This window comes from Marmota flaviventris, chromosome 1 (genome assembly GCF_047511675.1).
Source record: "Marmota flaviventris isolate mMarFla1 chromosome 1, mMarFla1.hap1, whole genome shotgun sequence".
NCBI lineage: Eukaryota > Metazoa > Chordata > Mammalia > Rodentia > Sciuridae > Marmota > Marmota flaviventris.
Window position 1 is genome coordinate 68,604,097 of NC_092498.1, and position 21,825 is coordinate 68,625,921.

At 38.2% G+C, this 21,825-nt stretch overlaps 1 protein-coding gene across 1 annotated transcript in view; it reads left to right on the plus strand.

Annotated features, from left to right (window-relative positions):
• Nucleotides 1-21,603, plus strand: part of Grm3 (glutamate metabotropic receptor 3) — an 84,982-nt gene extending 63,379 nt beyond the window's left edge. Inside the window, exons 4-5 of the mRNA XM_027932726.2 lie at nucleotides 7,727-7,901; nucleotides 21,530-21,603. Coding sequence (XP_027788527.1) covers nucleotides 7,727-7,901; nucleotides 21,530-21,603 — 249 coding nt within the window. The remainder of the gene's footprint in view (nucleotides 1-7,726; nucleotides 7,902-21,529) is intronic.
• Nucleotides 21,604-21,825: the final 222 nt, after the last annotated feature.

A 21,825-nucleotide genomic window follows, 5' to 3' on the forward strand; every position in this document is an offset into this window, starting at 1 on the left:
TGTTGGGTGCTTTGCATACATGAGCTCACTTATCCTCATTAACACCCTGGAAAGCAAATTTTATTATCCATCAGAGAAATGAGTAAACAAACTCAGAGGATAATTAACTTCCCAGGTGGCACAGTTAAGAAATAATAGGACGAGTTTTTTCTGATCCAAATCCATGCCCTTGATACTGTACCACAAACTTATCTATCTTAAACGTGAAGGACAGATTTGAAGAAGAATCTAGAACTAGTGCAGGCATCCAAGACAGAGCAAGTAAGAATTCAGTAAAAAGGCAAAAATTCAAAGGCTCTTTGAAAAATTTCCCAAGTCATCTCCTGCTATATTACAACCAAAACTTTTCAGGTTAAGAATCAAACACTGAGTCATTGGGAATCCAGTACATTCTTTAAATTGCATAAATAAAACCTAGGCTATGTTTATGTGGGAAAATGATCCATAAAGGAATCACTAAGAGTAATTACTGAGTATTTTGTTCATTCACACTTTCCAAAAGTATTTGTACTCTTATAGACCTTGGAGATACAGCTCTTCATGTAGATAAGTCCCTCCTTTTTTGGTAATTTACTGTCTAGTGGGAAATAGAAATGAAAAGTAAATATTGAATGAATGAAAATGCAGGCCAACTCATGCAGTGGTGAGCAATGGGATTTTAAAAAATTTTGTCTTGAAAAAGGAGTTACCACAGTGTGTCTCAAACATTAATGTGAGTACAAATCATGTGGAGGATATTGTAAAAATAAAGATTCTAATATAGTAAGAAGGAAAGGGTTCCACAATTCTGGATTTCTAACAAGCTCTGGGAATGCAGTCCTGCTAGACAAAGAGCCATACTTTCAGTATTGGGTTTGGGCAGGTAAAGCACTTTACCTATAGTAGGCAGAGACCTTGGAAGTCACTCTAGAATTGTAACAAGGTTCAAGTAACTTATAGTAAAATTCCAATTTACTCACTTGAGTATTTTGAAGACTTTTTTTTCTTTTTTGGTGCAGGGGATTGAACTCAGGCCCTTGTGCATGCAAGGCAAGCATTCTACCAACTGAGCTATATCCCCAGCCCTATTTTAACGATTTTTAAAAGTGTATCAAGTCTCAAATTCTTTCCAAAAAAAAAAATTAAAATGTCTGTCACCCCTACTTTGCTTTTGCCCATCTCATAATACTTCTTTAGTGGAATATTTGAACACTTGTAAACCTTGGTGATGGAGCTATCAGCATAGAAAAGTCCCTCCTCTTTTGTTACTTACAGTCTGGTGGGGAGTAGGGAAGGATAGAAATGGAAGTTAATAATAAATGAGTGAAAATGGAGGCTAACTCATGTCACAGTTGGAATTCTATGTGCTAAGCAGAAGAAACAGCAAGTACAAACACACTATTGCAAAATGTCTTAGAAAAGAAAGGCACTCACAGCCACAGTTTTATGAGCAACTGGAAGAATGATTTGATATGAGAGGTAGGCACAGGAGCTAGATCATGTAGGACTTCACAGGCCGTAGAAAAAGATTTAAATTTTACTTTATATGGAAAAGGAAACCATTTAAAATTTTTCAAGCCAAGGTGACTCTGAGATTACATTTTAGGGAAAAAAAAAAACATCAAGGGGCTATAAAGACTGTTTGTATGACAGAAAGGAAAACAAAAGGCAGGAATAGGGAGACTGGTTAGCCTGCTTTGGTAGGAAAGAGCCTTTAGCAGCTAGGGCATGATGTTAACAAGGGAATGACTGAAACTGGAGCTAGAACCCCTTAAAAACTATGAAATGGCTTTCAGTTTTTGGATTTGGTTTTGGTTTTGGGTACTGGGGATTGAACACAAGGGTGCTTTCCCCCGAGCTACATCCCCAGCTCTTTTCTTTTTCTTGTTCTTTTTTCTTTTCTTTCTTTCTTTCTTTTTTTTTTTTTTTTTTTTTAGACACGGTCTTGCTAAGTTGCCAAGGCTGACCTCAAACTTGTGATCCTCCTGCCTTACCTTCCTGAGTCACTGGGATTACAGGTGTGCACCACTATACCCTACTATGAACAGTTCTTTTTCTATGTGCAATCCCATAGGGTTAGACTGCCACATAGTTACAGGAAGGCTGGAAGAAGATATTTTTAAAACCACAGCAATAGTGATAGTGTCAGTATTTGTGTTGATTCCCTTAGTCCCAATTTCCACAAAGCAATGTAAAGTGAACTAGGGGACACCTGCATACTCAGTAATCAAGATAAGGTCAGAATTACTTTATGTTTCTTTTTGCATTAGGATTGAATATATCATGGTGTGGCACTATTACTGATCCAATTCTTATTTAAAGTATTCATATTGTGTTCATCATGGATTTTACCATTAATTTTTAAAAACTACATTAAAATAATGTGGGTTTTTTTTTTTTTAAGTTTTTGTGTCCCAGTAAATTTGCATCTTAAACAAGTGCCTCACATACCTTCCCATTGTCCCAGCCCTGCCTTCCCTATGACAGGTCTAGTAGGGGAATGATCCGGGTGTCCATACCAAATGCAGAATAAAAACTTGAATTCCTCCCACCTCAAGTTTGCCAGTCGACTTGGTCTTGTGTACATAGAATTCAACCATCCTTCCTAATGGAGAAACCTTAGTCCTAACCTTTAAGCATCTTTCTCCTAAAGCAGCTAAAATCAGAGTGGATAGTGAGGGTGGAGTAGGTGAGGGAAGAGGACAGCTCCAAGACAGTAAGCAAGACACATTTGCTTCAGTTTTCAGCACTGAACAGCTACTTGTGGCTCCTCTAACCAAGATTCAAATGTTTTTGTGGAACCAAAAGCCTAAACTGGATGATACGATCATTATTACTGTCACTATTCATTTCAACTTCGGCATACATTGACTCAGAAGCCAGGATCTATAGCTTTCTGCCTAGGACTCATAGCTTGTGATCTTCAACTAAACTGACCTTGGTCCACACAGCAATAACTGAATGTTTAAAGATATCCACTTTAATCCAGGGCATTTGCTATTTTATCATAATAATAGCTCTTAGAGTCTTGCCTGTTTTTAATATAAAGGTTAAGGAAGTTTTTCAGAGCGCCAGTTGATAGCAAGAATTTATCTAGATTTCTTTGCATCTGTTTCTCATTCTTCAATACAGCATCTTTGCCACTACTGTAAACCCAATCCAGATATGTAAGTGCCCCAATACTAATTGCTATCTCACCTATGATTCCCCCCCCCCCAGAGTTTTCTTGCCTTTGGAAAGTCTCACCATAAGAACTGAAGCTCCTTTTCTATAACCAGGTTGCACTGAAAAAGCTCTGAGACCTTCAACTATATCTTGGAATGAATCTAAGCTTGCCCTGTGAAGTTACAGGAGAGGATGCACCCTGAGAGGGCTCAGTGTGCCCATTCTTCCTCAATGTTTTATGTTCCCTGTCCTCTCAGCTTCCCCAGGAAACCAGCCAAAGTGCAAACGATTCACTGGCTTTCTGTCTTCTCTGAAGATATTTCTTTCCAGGCTCAGCATAGGTGCACACCTCTGCAACTTTAATATGAAAGGGAGTGAAACTTTGTGCCCACTCAGGAGAAATTTTCTGAATTCTACTGAGGAAGAATTAACTCCACACTTCCTCCCAGAGGGGAATTGGTGACAGGGTGCTGTTCCAGCAGCTATCTTTGAACTTACATCTTATTACTCTGCCTTTAACCCCATCCTCAAATCTTCATTAGTAGGCAGAAAAATGGAACATTATTTATCCCTGGCTGACCATACAGTTGTATCAACATGTTTGCTACTGATTCTCATGGACTTCCCTAAAATCCTATTAATCAGCCCTTGAACCCCTCATACTTTCTTTTTTACAAAGCCATCTATTGGCATTCCATGCTCATTGCAAAAATTATCAAAGGCTGCCTAGGATTTTACTCTACTTATAAGGTGACAAGTTAGCTTGAAAATTTTTATATAACAATAACCAGTGTCAGCCTTTGCAGTGGTCCTGAACTCTAATGCTCACACAGTCATATGATGGCCCTTGGCAATAGAGGTGGGCACTATCTCCATCTTCAAATGCTCTTTCTATACAAGTATCCTTGCAAAGAATGTTCAGAACATAGTCAAAGCCTCTGTTTGCAAGATATATGGAAACATGAGTCACCAACAGAGAATTACCTCCCAACAGAACTAACAGAACTTGCTGTTGTATTTGATTTGTGGGTGTCAGGGCAATGGCAAAAATCAAAGATGATTCCAGGTTTTGACTTGTACAGTCAGGTGGCATTTTGTGTCATTTACTCAAATAGGGACATTTGAGGAAGGGAATCAAATTTTGCTTCCATATTAATCGTATAAGCTTATTATATATCCAAAAGAACATGAACAACAGAGGATCAGCCTGAACTAGTAATAAGCTAGTAATAAATATTTGGATATAATTACTCTAGCAAGTATTTAAGTCATGGAATATAATGAGATAAAAAAGAGAATCCAAAACTGAGGTCTGTGACACTCCAATACTTAAAAGAAATAACTAAAACAAGGAACAGCCAGTGAGAGAAGATGATGTGACTAGGGAGCAAAAAGAGACCAGATGAACCAATGTTGCTGGGAGTTAAGGGCCATAAAAATAGAGTAGTTTGGACTTCCAGTGTACAAAGAGTCAGGACATAGAATTGTGGATAAATACAGACTGTAAATAATGTAATTTACTGAAGGAACTGGACAACTGAAACTATGAGGCTGATACTTGGGCTTTGTAAAATAAATAAATAAAGACTTCAAATTTACAACAGTCATATTGAGTAAATATGGCACACAAACTATGATCAAAACACACCTTTGGTTCTGCCTCACCTCATCCCTTTAGTATTTAGTGAGGATAATCATGCCCTTCCCCTGAATGGAAATTCGTAGATATATTAGGTACCGCTCTGATGCTAGGGAGAGAACAGTGAATGAAAACACTACCTTGGTAGATCTATGAATTTGTAGGCTCTTAGGTAATACAAGTTCCTATAATCATTTTCTACTGGAAATCATCTCTATTAATAAATTAAAATATCTAGGCCTATGTAATTACTGAAATTATATCTTAACATAAATTTGCATTTCCTCCTGAGGTCTGGTCTGCATTGAGGTAATAGCCTTCATTGGTTGACTTCTCCTTTTTTGTATTTCCCAATTCACCAATTGCTGTTTCCTTCTTGACCCTGATTAAAGAAGGAACAAGTAGGACAATTCTTACATAGCTGATGGCTTTATCAGGCTTTATCATCTCAAAATCCACAAGTGGTTAAAGATACATACTTAGGATGGCTGGAAGATAAATTAAGGGTATTTTCTCATGATTTTCCAAGTTTCCCTTCTAGCCTTTTTCTCCTGAAGGTCATTGAGTGAGTTGACTGGTAATTCTCTAGTCTGAGAAGTCTCTTATGGCTCCTTCCTCAATCCCAAGGCATCTAGCTGTATACCGTTAGCCTTTTTCTGTGAAAGTTTCTAGGCTCCTCCACATTTGGCCCAGGACTACCCAGGATGGCTCTTGTGTTGCCCATTTTGTCCATGTGTTCCTCCTACATATCTTTTCTTTTAATAAATTCTTACAGTAATTCAATATTGCAGTACAGTAGCAAGTCTCTCTGCAATTTGACTAAGGTGATTAGCATTTTTTCACCGTCTGGATTTCCAAAGCAGAAATTCAGTACCAATCCAGGGCATCTCCTCCTGTAGAGACACCAGATTCTTCCTGGAATGGCCACCCCTCACTCAGCTTTAAGTGTGGGCATAGAATTCATAGTGCAGTTTTTCCCAAGATCTTCTCCTAAAGGCCTCTCCTCTCCTTTTTATAATGTCTTTTGTTGTAGGACAGGTGCTAGGAATAGACCGAGGGCCTCATGGATGCTAGGCAAACATTCTACCACTGAGCTATGTACCCTCAACCTCCAGCTCCTTATAATATCTTAAAGTGTGAGAACTTTGAATGGTTATAGAAACATGTTTAAAAAGGTTCGCCTTCAAAATTTGCATATTTGGATTTTTTCTCCCCCACCATGACATGTGCTGTCTCTTATATTAGCTTTACAGTCAAAACTGAGGTAAAAGAAGTATAATTCTAAAATCCTTATTACACATATATGTAAAATGAAACAAATTATAACAAATTTATCAAGGTTTTATATCATAGAATTGAATAATAGCCTCCTTTCTGAGAAGCAGGCAAAAGGGAAAGGACCCTAAATGTGGGGACCCAAAATTAGAGGGCACTGGGATAATTAAGGAAGACAATGACATAGATGAATTATGCTTTCAGCATTTAAAATGAAACTAGGGTCTGAAGAAATATACTATAAGCTGGGGTGTAGCTCAGTGATAGAGTACTTGCCTTGCATGTTCAAGGCCCTGGGCTAGAGCCCCAGCATCATCACTCCCAATATACACACAAATGAATGCACGCACACACCTATACTTGCACACATACATACCAAAAACATAACCCAAGTCTTTTTATTTCTTTTTATTTAAATAAAAACCAGGCTGGGCATGGTGGCGCACACCTGTAATCCCAGTGGCTCAGGAGGCTGAGGTAGGAGGATCATGTGTTCAAAGCTAGCCTCAGCAAAAGAGAGGCACTAAACAACTCTGTAAGACCCTATCTCTAAATAAAATACAAGATTGGGCTGGGGATGTGGCTCATTAGTTCAACCCCCAATATCTCCCCCCCAAAAATAAGTAAATACCAGAATGAAGCCTCCTAAATGTATGTGCCTTCTCCAATTAATTGCCCAGTCTTCAGTTCAGCTTTTCTTGATTAGAAATGAAGATCATAGACTTTAGGACACTAAAAATTATGCTATTTGATAATAACATTTGCCTTAGGAGGAAAAAAAGTAAATCCAAAATTATGCTAGAATAACAAGGAACCTCTGAGTATATGTGGTAAATATTCACAAAACTAGCAGAAGAAGTCATTAATTGATCACTTTTCAATACTGAAGGTGATAAAATAAGTGGGGTACAATGCATAATTTTTCAGTAGATCTATGGGAATAGAAACCAAGAGAAATGATAAAATCAGAGAAGAGAGCAAAATAATAAGAAGAGATGCTAGGTCCCACTCCAAGGTATACTTCCAGAGGAAGCAAAGAGGAAGAGAATTAAACATTCTGTAAAGGATGGAGTATAGAAGCCTAGAGAACACAAAGATTTATGGCGAATACCTGAAGTACCAAAATTCAGAAAGATGCCAACAAAATATATAAAAGAAATACTAGCACACAAAGAAGTTGACAGCTTCTCCCAATATGGTTGATAGGCGGAACTCCCAGCAGGAAAGGAGGATGGGAAAATATTAAAGTCCAAATTGATTCATAATGTAGTGAAATTTAAGTAAGCCAAGTTCATTGACAGAAACTGTGGGAAATCTGGCCACTTCATCATAGAATATTTATGTTTTACTATTGAAGATTTTTACTTCAATGGTTCTGCATAAATATCTTTATAGATAAAAAAGAAAAGAAAATCCATGTTAAGACTTGGCAACCATTCAGGAGCAACCCACACAAAGGAAGTTTGCTTATAAATAAGTCCTCAGCCATGTTTCCATATCACAAACACAGAAGATCCAATATAATTACTACATAGTTTTAACTAAAATAAGAATACAACTATGGCTGATTCTGGTTTCTCTCTTTGGTCTCTGTAGTCCTGTCTGTAGGTAGTGACCAGCTTGAATTTGCAGCATACATTTACTAGCCAACCCTTTCTTGTCTTGTAGGTGCAGACGACAACCATGTGCATCTCTGTTAGCCTGAGTGGCTTTGTGGTCTTGGGCTGTTTGTTTGCACCCAAGGTGCACATCATCCTGTTCCAACCCCAGAAGAATGTGGTCACACACAGACTGCACCTCAACAGGTTCAGTGTCAGTGGAACGGGAACCACATATTCTCAGTGTAAGTATGGACTCAAAACCGACTCTTTCTTACATAGAGCATCAAAGTAGAGACCAGGCTGGCAGGAACAGGCAACTTATGTCTGCCCCCATGAGCACTCTCAATTCAATCTTAGTAAGTACTAATTATCACCATACCTGTGTGTCAGATACTTTCTTAAGAGTTGAATATATGGTGGAGAGCAGGAGAGTCAAACTTTCTGTTTGAGCACTATGTACAGACTAAGAGAGAAGGACCTTTAACCTATAATTGTGATTAGGGTTTTTGACCCTGTTGTGGAGCCAAATAACCTGACCTCTGATCTTGTTCAGTGATCACTTTAATACCTTATGCAAGATATTGTATTGCCCCTGCCTCAGTTTACTCATTGGACTGGAGTGTTGGACAAGTTTGGTGCTTGTAAAGTATATCCAATGTCACACAGATGGTGAGGGTGCTTCCTGCAAAATGAAAGGGGAAAATAATAAAATAAAATGGAAAAATGCTACAGCCTAAATACCCTCTTAAAAGTTTAAAGTACTCTCTTTACCATGAGCCTGTTAAAAGCTTTGAGAAACTTCTACAGCAAGAAAACGTTTCATTCACAATGTTATTCAGAGTTTCTTAAAAGTATTTGACCACACTAAAACCAATGCACTTCCCATGGAAGACACCTTGCAAAATGCTGGAATAAATTTTCCTATTTCAATGACACAATGTTTTTTCAGCTGAGAGCCAGCTGAGAAGGCAGTGTGAACTGAAGGACCCCAGGACATCTCCCCAGTCCAAAGATCCCTCTCCTACTGGCCGGCAGATGTCTGAAACACTATCCTTCGAGAATCAGTGACTTAATTCTTTTATAGAGTTTTCTAAAGCACAAATGTACCTGAAGGGGACAGCCTTTTAAACCACTTTCAGCTAATTTATGGTATTTGGTAAGAGAATTGCACTGACAGACAGGAGAGGAGGAGAAAGAAGGGGAGTGGAGCCAGGAGGAGGGAGGGAGGATTAGAAGTGACAGAGACAAATGACTACTTCACCATTTTGCCTCAAGTCAATTAGAAAGGATACTTCAAAATAGCTCAGCATCACAGGGTGAGCAATCACATCAGTGCCCCAATTTCTTCAACAAAGTACAGAATTTCACAGAGCAACCCTCCCCCAGCAAACAGAGGGAAGACTGGCAGACTGAGCACATGTGTTCAGTGATACACTGTATCTACCATAGCTCCTTAGCTGCCATGGGTGGGGACTTACTGTCTTTCCAGTTAAATCCCCAGGTTTCACAATGGTTGAATCCCAGGATATGGTAAGACCTGTAAAATAAAGAAACATGCTTATTTCTTCAGCAAAATGTCTTCCTTTGTAGCCCAATTGTAACAACTAGCTAGTCCAGACAAGAAAGAACTGGCAATAAACAATAACAAAGTCTAACAGGAACTATCATGTACTGAGTATTTTCTATGTGTTGGGAACTTTGTTAAATATGGTGTGTGTGTGTGTGTGTGTGTGTGTGTGTGTACTATATATTTTATTTAATGTTCATAACTCTTTGAGGTAAAGAAACCCAGTTAGGCTCACACATTTTAAAAGTGGCTGAACCTGATTTTAGGGTCAAAAACCTCTGATTTCAAAGCCAGCGACCTGACTACAGTATCATGTAACCTCTCTCAGAGAGCAAGCTGGGAGAGTTCTCATGATGCTAGGTTGTTGGTAGACTTTACAGGGAGGGTGAAGGGAGGTTCCCTGTGGAGGATGAGTTACCTCTGGTCTCTGTTGATATCTCAAATCTCTAGGTTGTTGCTGGAATAAGTCAGCAAAGTCCTTAAGTCTCCCACAGACTTTGTTCAGAATCTCATATATCCAGACCAATAATTCAAAAATGGCAGCATTTTCTAATATATATGTGAATGAACAAATTCCTAAAGGAACAACAAGGGCCCTTTACCCAGTCAAGTCTCTCTTCAGAAATTTAGAAATTTCCATTTACACAAAAACAAGGACCTGCCTAAGCTGTTCTCAGTATGCTAACCTGATATGATCCAATTAGTGCTTCCAGGTTGGTATCTGCCCAACCCAACATTTTTAGGCTATTTTATTACTTAATGATACTTTAAATAAATTTCCTTCCTCTTAAAAGGTCTAAATTCATATTTCAAGTGTTTCAGGAGTATTACCCTAATTAATTAATCCAAACCAGTGTAGTCGTACTATGTAACAAAATGAAAATTTTATATAATGTGCCTATGCATTCCAAAGTAAGTAACAAATGCATTCATCTGTTATTTGTGATTCTATATCTCTTATTCAAGATAGATTTGCATTTATGGAGTCATTTTCTCCTCATGAATACCAGATATCACAAGTTCTATTTTGTAGGTAAAGAAAATTGAGATTTGAAGTTATTCCTCAAGGATACACAATGATTTAAGATTCAGGAGTTGACCTTGGATTTCCTGACTTGCAGTTATAATCATTTCCATTTTAATAAGTTGGAACTATTATCATGAAATTTATATTTTTTATTAAATTCTTGAGTACATATTATATACCAGAAATTTCTAAGCACTGTGTATACCAAATGACTAGGACAGAGTCCCTGGCCGCATGAAGCTTAACATCTAGGGCAGTGCTTTTGCATGCTATGGAGTGTACCTATTAATGGATCATGAACTTTCTTTAGTGTGTTTGGTTGGTGCTTTTAAGTAGAAAATAGGATTAGTTGTGTGAAATTGCTATAATTCCCTAAAAAGAGTATAGGCCTGGATTGAGTTAGGATTCAGGGAATGTGACATAATAAAAATGAACCCAGACTCTTTAAAAGTCAATATATCTCTCTCCCCTTAAATCTGGAAAACTTCTACCATAGCTTTGATGAATAAATATAGCACCAGTCATATTGTACCAGTGTACTGCCAGACCAATTTCTACTTCCTCTTTTATGGAGCATGTCTCTGGTAGACAACATAAAGAAACTTCCTACCAAGTTGCAAAAGAATAAGAGTGAAACATCATGGATCCTCCAGATCAGCTCAGTCTCAGCAGAAACAGTAGAAGGATCCCAGGCAAGGCCTTATAAAGCAGGGGAAGTGCCCAGCCAAGCCCTACCTGAATTCCTGACCCACAAAACCATGTGTAATAATAAAAGAGTGGTTGTTTTAAGACATTTAAGCTATGAGAAGTTTGTTATGCAGGAATAAATTACTCAATGTGGAGAGGACAGAGGATAACTCTGCTTCAATACCAATTTATTCTCATCCATATGTGGAGTATTTTCTTTCATCTCTGGAGAAAATAAGTCCAAAATCAGCAGCAATATCAATAACATTCAATATAAAGTACATTCATCCCTTGGTATCTGTGAAGGATTAGTTTCAGGATACTATCCTCACCACCTGCCCAAAGATACCAAAATCCTTTATACAAAATGGTACAGTATTTGTCTATTACCTATTCACACCCTCCCATATACTTTAAACCTTCTTTGGATTACTTACGATACCTCATAAAATATTGTGTAAAAAGTTGTTATAATATTCTTTAGAGAGTAATGAAAAGGAAAATGCATGTGCATATTCAGTACAGATACAATTCTTTCCAAATATTTTTGATCTGCAGTTGGTTGAATCTGTATGTGCAATCTGAATAAAATGCATGTTCTTCATAATGATACCAAGAAGTCTCCCAGACTTGAAGGTACAGCCACATTAATTGCCAGTTAGTTCTCTGACAGGAAAATGGTAAATATACCACAATTCTCTGTAATCTAGGTCAGCCTTTTGACAGTGACTAAAGTGGTTAATACAGAAATATTATTGTATTGGGTTATTAAGGTAAAAAATCTCCCCCCCCAAAAAATGGTAAGTATGACCAAACTGAGAAGCAGGCATGGAAGAAAGAATATGGTTAAGGACATCTTAGAAAATGCACCATTTGAGAAATGTTTCACATATTACTATTTGCAAAAGAGAACAATTCAATTTGTATCTATTAATTATATACTCTGGAAGTCAGAATAAATATAAATGAAACTTTAACTCTTCTCCATTAACCATAGGTCAATGGTTCCCAAACATCTGTGTAAAAAAAAAAAAAAAAAAACCTCTTTGAAATGGAGATTCTCTGGCCCCACCCATGGATATACCAGTTCCTGTGGTTGGGGTAAAGGCCAGAAATCTGGTTTGTAACAGATAACCCAGCTGCTTCAGTGGAAGTGGTCCAGGAGAAAATATTTTGAGAACCCCAACATGAAACATCCTTGTTTACTTTATCCATTAATATCAGTGCAACACAAGGAGGTCATCTTAAATGAGCTTTAGAGAAGAAGCAGGCATTGGGTTCAAAGAGAGAGAGAGAGTGGTGTTCTCTCTTCCCTGGCCTCATGATGTCAGTGGTCACATACCCATTCAGTTATTTCCTAAACTTTCTCCAGGCCCCTCGAGGATAGAAGCACCTAAAAGTGGACATCTCCTTCCAGTGGCAGTATAACTCAGAGACCTTGGCATCCTGAATGCATCCTTTCAATGCTGCTCCCACACCCACACACATAAGCAAACATCCTTTGTATTTGGATAAAAAAGAAAAGAGGTCATTCTTTATTCTGTTCTGCTCACAACCTTTTCCCAAAGACAGACAATCAAAATTGCATCCTGGAAATGTTAAGTGGAACTGCAAAATATTGAAGGAGACAAACTGGATCTATACATGAGGTTATGCAATGTAAAACCCTATAGGAGCTGTGCAGATTAGAATGTTGACATCAATATGCTTTCTTTCGTATCAGCATAGATTAGGAAGAGAGGTGGAAATGAAGTGAGTCCCATACTATTCAGAGCTATTTTGTACTCACATTTGGTGCTACAGGCATATGCATTTCTCTTGCTCATGGTGATTATTTAGATGTATGTGTGTCATTATCATTACAATTAGTCAAGAGGCTTCTGTTAACTAGCAATGCCCAGATTTGGGTCCCTGAGGAGCTGTAGGCACATAGAAATTGTTTTCCTCTGCCAAAACCTTATTCAGAAAGTCACCTGTCAGGATGGTAATGTATGAACTGCTCCAATTAATAGAGTTATTCTTTATTACAAAGTATTTTCACATTAGAAAATGAAAGTATAATAAAAAGATCAAATGAACAGTCTTCTAGAATCATAGCATAATTTTCCTCAGAACTATAACAACTGAAAGCAAATGTATGAGGAGGAGACTTTGTACTTATCAATGGCTGAGCCTTTGAAGATGCTCTAGTTAGCAGGGGGCAAAGCCATTGTTGAAGCCTGAATACAACTTTATAAAAGAAAAAAAAAGTACCATGATAACACCCAAGTTTCTTCTCTATGTTGCAGTTTTAGAGAAACAGCAGCTATACCTAGGCACTCTAAGTTTAGGGAGTCCCCTTGTGACAAATTGACAAATGAACTAGCCTGACCAGGCTAATTGGCAAGTTATCTGTTAACACAGACTGAATGAACCATCTTCGTCAACACAGACATGAATATATTATAAATACACATCTTCAGTGGGCAATTCAGGGGGAGCCTAGAGCAGTCCACAGGTTAAGCCATCTGCTTCCAGGTAGAAGAACATAGTACATCCAATATAAATAGGTGTCAATCAGTTTTTCTTCTTGAAAAGTCCACTGCATTCCTGAAAACATCATCCCATTCCATTCTGCTTCCTCCCTAACTGAGCACAGAAGAAAAGAGTCTCCAGGTATAATAGAATATCCCGCTTGTATTCAAGAGTTCATGTCTAGACCTCTCTTTATTCTATTCAACAATACCATTGTTTTTTCTCATCGCTGCTCTTTTCCAACCGTTAAATTACTTTCTCTTTACCTTTAATATTTTGCTAGGATTTGCTTTTTTCCTTAAGCAAATATAGTCTACTTTCTATAATAACAGTGACCACAGATTTGGGGGCTGGAAAGGCTGCTAAGAATCATTTATTCTAATAACTACATTGCCAGATGAGAAAAACCAGGACCCTATCTATTTGATACTTTAAGGAATTTGGCAACTGAAATCATAAACAAAACTCTCAAGAGCTGTTTTATTGCTGCTCTTGCCTCCCCAAATTTTCTGCCTCGGCCCAGCTACAAAATTCACCTCAGAGTCTATTTTGACAATGAGAATCTTAGCCTCTACAAATTCATTTCTCACTTTTTTTAAGTTAAGAGTTCTCGTTTCAGCTCTACACCTGACAGCATCTTGTTCAGTACAGATTTAGATCCCCTCAAAAGCCCCATGCCAGGGAGTTCCACAGCACATATCAAGTCCATTGGAGACCCCACGGCTCCACATGAGCACACTGCACATGGAAAAGGGAAGACCTTCCAGAGGGGATGCCCACAAAGCTTTTCAGACAATGTGATCCGATGAAGACCAATAAAAGAATATGATTAGCCAGTACTGACTGGCTGTTTATGTCAAAGACATGATTTGTCATTTAATGGTCTTTTTAAAGCGAGTATCCAATCTTGAATTCCACTGCATATTTCCCCCTTCTGTTTTGTGCATTTGAACTGGGTTTAGGGAACTCATAAACCAGAGAGCTCAACAGTGTACAAGAGATTAACTATAATCAAACATATTTTCATGTAACTTCAGAATTATTAAATGTCTTTGGGAAAATATCATTATCACAACTATATAGATACTAGCTTTAAAAAGAAAATATGTATATAATTAACTATTGACCATCTGTATTTTAGAACAAGGCAAGCAAAAGATAACACTGATTTATCATACCCGATTTCTCTTTCCTACTTCTTTTTTACTTTAAGTGAAATTTCTTGAGAACATCCCTACATGGAGAGCCTTGGGTACCTAGACACCATGAAAAATAGGCTACACTTATTTTTCATACATTTTTTTTACCCTACAGATGTGAAAAATATGGGGAGCAAGATGGAAGGTCTGCCTTACCTGGTATAATTTCAGAGGCTTTTGGAGAGGGTCCCATTACCAAGTAAATGTAAGAATCTGATATGACTCATCTTCAATTCACTCATTCGCTGAGGAAACACTTTCAGCCTGGGTTCAGTTCTAGGCACTGGGTATAGAGTAATGAACACAATTGACAAGTTCTACACTCATGCTATGTACTGTTCTATTGGACCAGATGAGGGGCACAGACAGATAAAATAATAACATGTATCAGCTGTTGATAAGTGATGTGAAGAAATGAATTTTTTTTTTGGTGGGGGATGGACAAAGAAGCCATGATGGAGACACAGAGAGCTATTTATTTATTTGTGCATTTGAGTGACCAGGGAAGGCCTCTTGGATAAAATGACATTTGAGCAGACATGAAGGAAACAAAGGAAATGAGTCATGCTCACATCTGAAGGAATGACATTCCAGGCCCAGTAGAGCAGTGAATGCAAAGGCCCAAAGTTGGGAAATTACCAAAGAGGCCAAGGTCACCACAGGAAAACCTACAGGGTGGTGAACATGAGAGGAGATGAGGACAGACAGGGAGCAAATCATTTAGGACTTCAGAGGCCATTGTAAGGACTTTTGCTTTTTCTATTGAAAGAAATGAGAAAGCACTAGAAGAGTTTCCTCAGAGGTGTGGCATGACCTGGCCTTAAAAGCATTGTTTTGGCTGTGTCTTAGATTATAACATAGGGGGCAGGCAGAGAAATCATTTAGGAAACTGTAGGCATGATGTAACATGTGGGGCATGTTGCATCAGAAAAGAGGAAACCTAACTTGCTGGAAGCTACCTGCTTCCGGGTCCTGGGGCCACATGTAGCTAAGATAGCACCTGGCCATCAGCCAGAATGCGTTGCGGTGGGTTGTGAGGAAAAATCGGACCACCTCTAGGATAGGCTCAGAACCTTTCCGCCCTTGTGAACAGCTCATGTCTCCCATTACTGCCTGTAGGATGGGTGTACACGTGAACTCTCCCCACGCTGCTTTATCCTGATTGGCTCCTGTACATTATATTAGCTGAGTGTGTTTTCTCATTAAACGAGATCCTGCTTTGACTGGTCTCCCTGACAGGTCTGATTGTCCTCCAGAGAGGGAGGGCTGGGTGCAGGCAGTCAGTTGGCCCTCTCCTTTCTTGGCTCGTCCTGGTCGCGGCATGCTCTCCCCATCTCTCCCGCAGGTCAGGAGGGAACAAGGGCTAAAAACCCCGACAGGAAACTACTTCATGGCCCAAATGTTGGTGGCTCAGATAGGGTGATGGCAGGGGAATCGAATAAAGTGTTTAGATACTGTATATAATTTGAAGTTGAAACTAACAGGATTAGCTCCACTAGAAAAAGGACCCGGGCCTGTCATAATTTTATTACTGTTTAACACTTTCATCTTCAGACTTTGATCCCTAGGCATAGTAGCATATGCAGCATACATTGATTTATTGAGCCTCTGGGTGAATGAGCTTCTGATCTTTGAATGACTTTCTATCCATATTTGAATAGAAAAGGGGATGTTGGGCAACTAAGAGGTGCTTAGAAAAATGCAGAATCAGAAAAACAGTGCATCAATTTATGGAGTTCTTTCATTTACCAATTACTTACCAGACATTCACTTTGTACTTCTTGGGGGAGGGAGCAGAGAATAAAAGAGCATGACTGGAAAAACAACATGATGCAGCAACAATAGTGTGACGTAGTTAGTTCAAAACCAAGTGAAATTTCTGCTGATGTGGTAATTAAATTGAATTGTGGATCCTAAAAACGGTACACAACATATTGTCTCTTTCTGTGAATCTTATAAGACAAGAATCCTGGGATGAAGAAAGAAGTCTTTGCTTTCATACAGTTCCAACTCCACATTTGGAAACTAAATCTTGGGTTTGTAAATTTTTACCCCACATCATAATGATTTCATTTTAACCTGCTGTTAATAGTTCAAAACCATTACTTAGATCATAAAGAGGAAACACTTCCTGAGATATCAGTCTGTGATTCTAAATAGTGCCTTCTCTATCTTCTACTGTGAAATCTCTGATAAGATAAGACAAACCACCCTGTAGCTAATGGCGTCCTCATCTTCCCAGACAACATGTGATCATCAGCAGATGAACTTCTTCTGGAACAGGTCAAGTAAACTAAAGGTGACCAGTAAGAAAACAGACTCAATAACAAAGCAGAAGACAAGGCAACCAATGGCTGATGGAAAGTAGATTCCATGACCATAACATTACAACATCTAAACAAGCAGTTATCCTGGGAAAAATTATTTGGGGTCACAGGGAACAAGGAAACGGAACAGATGGGGACAAACTGGAATGTCTGTTCTGTTGAAATATTTGTTTTGTTTTCTTCTGACTGTGATGTACTACAGAGTTATAGTAAGACATTAATTCTCAGGAACCGGTCTCAGTCACTGAATTGACTAACAGACTTGGTATCCATAAGAATCTATTAAGTAAATATGTTTAGCATTGATTGGGGGACCAGTTACCTGAAAAAAGTCGTCCTTTTCCACAAAGCCCAGCCAGCCCATGCGTTACGAGTGGATTTCACAGAGCGAGATAAAGCTGCCACTTGGCTGCATTGATCTCCAATGTTTCACCAAGTTTGTGAAGCAAATTATGCCTTTTGATGGGTATAAATTGCCCTTTTGTGATCAATAGTGAAGCTTATGAGGTCTTTTTCAGCTGCCTTCAGTTTTCTCTTTGAATGGCAAAAAGCACCACCTTAGCCTACAGTAACTAACAGCTGTTGCTCACCCCAAGTCCCAGAAAAGCCAAAAATAGGCCTGCTAGCCTCTTATTTCTGGCAGGATGATTACAGAAATCTGCTTAACCACACTTAAGAAAATGGGCTAAAGTTACACCATTAAAAATCTTCTGAGAATTTCATCAGAACAATAGCAAAAGCTCATCACAAACACACACAAAAATGATAATACTCTGTTCTTCCACATATTTTACTACCTTGGGGAATAACAGATGAGCTAATATGGGAGGCACATGTAAAATATTTATGAAAGGCAAAGTAATTGAGATAGTAAACTCATAAAACAATAATTCCTCTACTATATTCAGCACCATGTGCAAAAATGAGAATTTTTTCTTACATAATAAAATGTACTGCAAAAGCTACAGATGAAACAGTAAAGGAGAAGCAGAAAAATACAAGGCAGAGTTTCCTTCAAGAGGCTACAAAGAATTTAGGGGAAAAAATATCTGCAGGAGATGTCTTGTGGATGTTTTTGCTGGTGTTATTTCTTATAAGAATTTGTATTATCTTCCTCACAAAGAGTGTAAATATTCTGGCTTCAGGCATTCCTTTTACTGTCCCTATAGAGCAGGATGAGTACTCAAAATTCTTCTATAAACTCCAAATGATGTCCATGGGGTGTATAATAGAAGAGTATTTTCAACCATGCAGCTACTAGCTTTTGCAGCCCCTGTATTTCCTACCTAGTCAAAACACATCTGATGATTAAGTAATTAGAGGCACTAAACAAACTGACTTCAAAAAAAAGTCACATCAAGTTTAATTGGGAGTTCAAAGTAGGTTTCTGATACAACCTCAATAAATGTGGGCGTGGGGGGGCGGGGTATTAGGCAAGTCCAGGGTAGAGAGGGGCATTTGTACACCAGTCCTTTGCTCTCCTTGGCTTACCCTCATGACACATCATTCCTCTTCAATCTTGAAAAATGAAAATCCTGTACAGAAATAATAAAACCTGATCCTGGGAAAGATAAAGGGATTAGTCAAAATGTCAAAGGCAGCATGCTTGCTACAGAGAGCTCACAGCCTGAGCCAGTTCTCTTTGCAAGGGTAGATGACGGTTATTAGCACAGTGTGGTTTGAGAAACAGAAAGGCCCACCTGTCTCCAAACAAGGTTTCTCAGAGGCCTCACATGTGTAGCCAATTGCCTTCTTAAAATTTTCATTCGTTGTCTCATTCTTTGCATATAAATGCAAACAGTTATATGATCATTCAGGAACTTTTTATAGAGGCTATTCATGGTCCTCATCAGAGATAAATAAATGATGAAACAGACAAGCAAAGTTCCCATATATTTTCTGGTCAAAAGTATAGATAATAATAATAACAGCAACAAAGAGAAATAATAATCATAGAAAAAAACAGGTAAAAACAATGGGGCTAGCCTGTTTTAAAACCAGTTGATGTGACAGAGTAACTGGATGCTGTAGATTATGTGACCTGATAACAGCCTTTCTGGGGAGTGATATGTCAGATGCGAATGACAAGAAGGAGCCAGACAAGATCATCAGAGAGGAATGTTCCTGGCAGAGGCAACAGTTACTGCAAAGGCACAAAGTTGAGAAACAGATTTGCTGTGCTGGAAAACAAAAACAAAAAGGCAGAGAAAACATGTGGAATGAGGTGAACACAGAAAGAGAGGCATAGACCAAATCGTACTGGTATTTATAAGCCAGAGTAGGGAGTTAACGTACAAAAAAAAAAAAAAAAAAAGCCCTTGGAGGTGTGTAGGTAGGGGGCTTGTGTTTAAAAATACAGTCATTCCCCAGTATCAAGGGGGATTGGTATCAGGAGTCCACAAGTATACAAAGCCATGGATGCTCAAGTCGTTCATATAAAAAGGCATAATATTTGCACATAACATATGTACATCCTCCAGTATACTTTATATTACCTCTAAATTACTTATAATTACTAATACAATATAAATTCTGTATAAATAATTGTTATATTGTACTCTTTAGGGAATGCCAAAAAATCTGAACATGAACAAAAATATTTTTTCCAGAATATTTTCAATCTATAGTTGGTTGAATCAAAGAATGCAGAACAAAGGATACAGAGGGCTAACTATATTCTTACTGCTCTGTAGAAAACATATCACCAGGAGACAAGAGAAAAAACAGGAATGTCAGTGATACAGTTACTGCCATACTCAGATGACAGACAATGGTGGTTTCAAACAATGGGCTACATATGTGAGGTCTCTGAGCAGCATGGTTTGGGGATGGGTGGGCCTTTCTGTTTTTTCTTGACAAGGGTAGTGGGTGCAGAGAGAAAAATAGTCAGGTGTTCAAATAGAGTTGATAGGATCTTGTAATAGGTTTGATGTGGGATGTACAATGAAAAAAACCATAAATTTTAGACATTTGGTCTGGGTAAGATGGTGAGACCATTTACTGAAGACAGGAAGGCTAAATAGGGACAGGTTACAGAATCAAGAGTTCTTCTTTGGACACTGATTTTGAAATTTTCATGAAATATACACATGAAGATGTCAAGCAGGTGGTTAGATACAAGGGGGCTCCAGAAGGAGCACATTTTCAATGACCTGGAGTACTCCCCTAAGTTTCCAGGGACCTGGGTTTTAAAGTTTGCCTCATGCTTTCTCTTACCTTCTCTAGCTTTGTTGCTGGAAATAAAGAATATGAAAATACTTTGCAAATAATAAAATAAGGCCCTTACATTTTGAATTACAATCACTGCCCATCAAACATTTGTCTGGTATACACTCTGTTAAAAATATCTTCATTGTAGAAGCTTCAGGAGATGTAGGTTGTGCAATCCCTATCCTGAAAGATATATAGCTGTAATGGACTCACATCGTAATGAAAATTGAACCTTGTCCTAACAATAATAAAAGGAAAAATATCTCTAAGATTTAGTATGCCACATGACTCCACTATGAATTTAGGCAACCACACAGACTTGACTTTAGAGGTTTTCTCATATACCTACCCAAGTTATCAATGCAAAATTGAGAGACTTTAGTTTTTCTAGTGGTGGACTGGCCAAAAGATTTTGGGGCCCCACATATGATAAACATGATCCCACAGAATGCCACATATCCCAAAGTTCACAGTTACTCCTTTATGTTTAAAGAAATTTCTATGTGAAATGCAATTTTCCAGGGCAAGAACATATCCACTATCAGACATGAACACTTTAGCATGATATTAGTTCATATATCCTTAAAGGATGGGACAGATGACTGGTCAATTTGATCTGGGCTGTCGTCAGATGGCCTGCAGGACCAGCCCCTGCTGTTCAGGGTATGTACAAACAGATAAACCAATGAACTGGACATACAGAGACCTCAAAGGTAGGGTAGGGCCATTTCTCTAAACTACTCTATTGGCAATATGGTTTCCTCCCATGGGGAAGGAGGATACTTGTTTTTGTCCTCATTCAGTGAAAAGGAAAAGCACAAAGGGTGAAATAGGTAAAACTTTTCTGTACTTAGATTTCTTATTTAAAAAATGCAAAACGAGCAATGAAAATATATCACCCCTCCCCTAAGGCAGTGTGATTACAGATGACTCATGGGGCCCTGCAAGAGTCACCCCTTACCAGAGATAACAAAACTAGTTAAAGATTTTGAAAATAGTAAATAACAAACTATAAGAAAATTGATTGAATCTTTTGATTTTGTGCATTGTATTTCCACCCGTTTATAGATTATCAAAGTTAATTTTCAACACACAAAACTTCTTTCAGCAATGATTATGCTTATAGATTCTCTCTACAGGAGGTATGCTGTGTGAAGGTATGTTCCAAGATACAAACTCATTTTAAACAGAACATATTTGCAAGTTGACCTACTACAGCATTAAGCCAAAGCCAAGTTAAAATGAGTTTTAACTTAATTTTAATGTAGTGTCTGTGATAATCCATGCATTGCCTATGTGACCTACTTAACCGAGTTTTCTGTCCCACTTTGTTTTGCAGCCTCTGCAAGCACATATGTCCCGACGGTGTGCAATGGGCGGGAAGTCCTAGACTCCACCACCTCGTCTCTGTGATTGTGATTTGCAGTTCAGTTATTGTGTTTTTAGACTGTTAGACAAATGTGCTCATGTGCAGCTCCAGAATGGAAACAGAGCAAAAGAACAATTCTAGTACCTTTTTTTAGAAACAGTACAATAAATTATTTTTGAGGACTGTACAGTATATAGTGATGTGCTAGAACTTTCTAGGATGATTTTAGTGCCCCTATTATTAACAATTCCCCAGAACATGAAAAT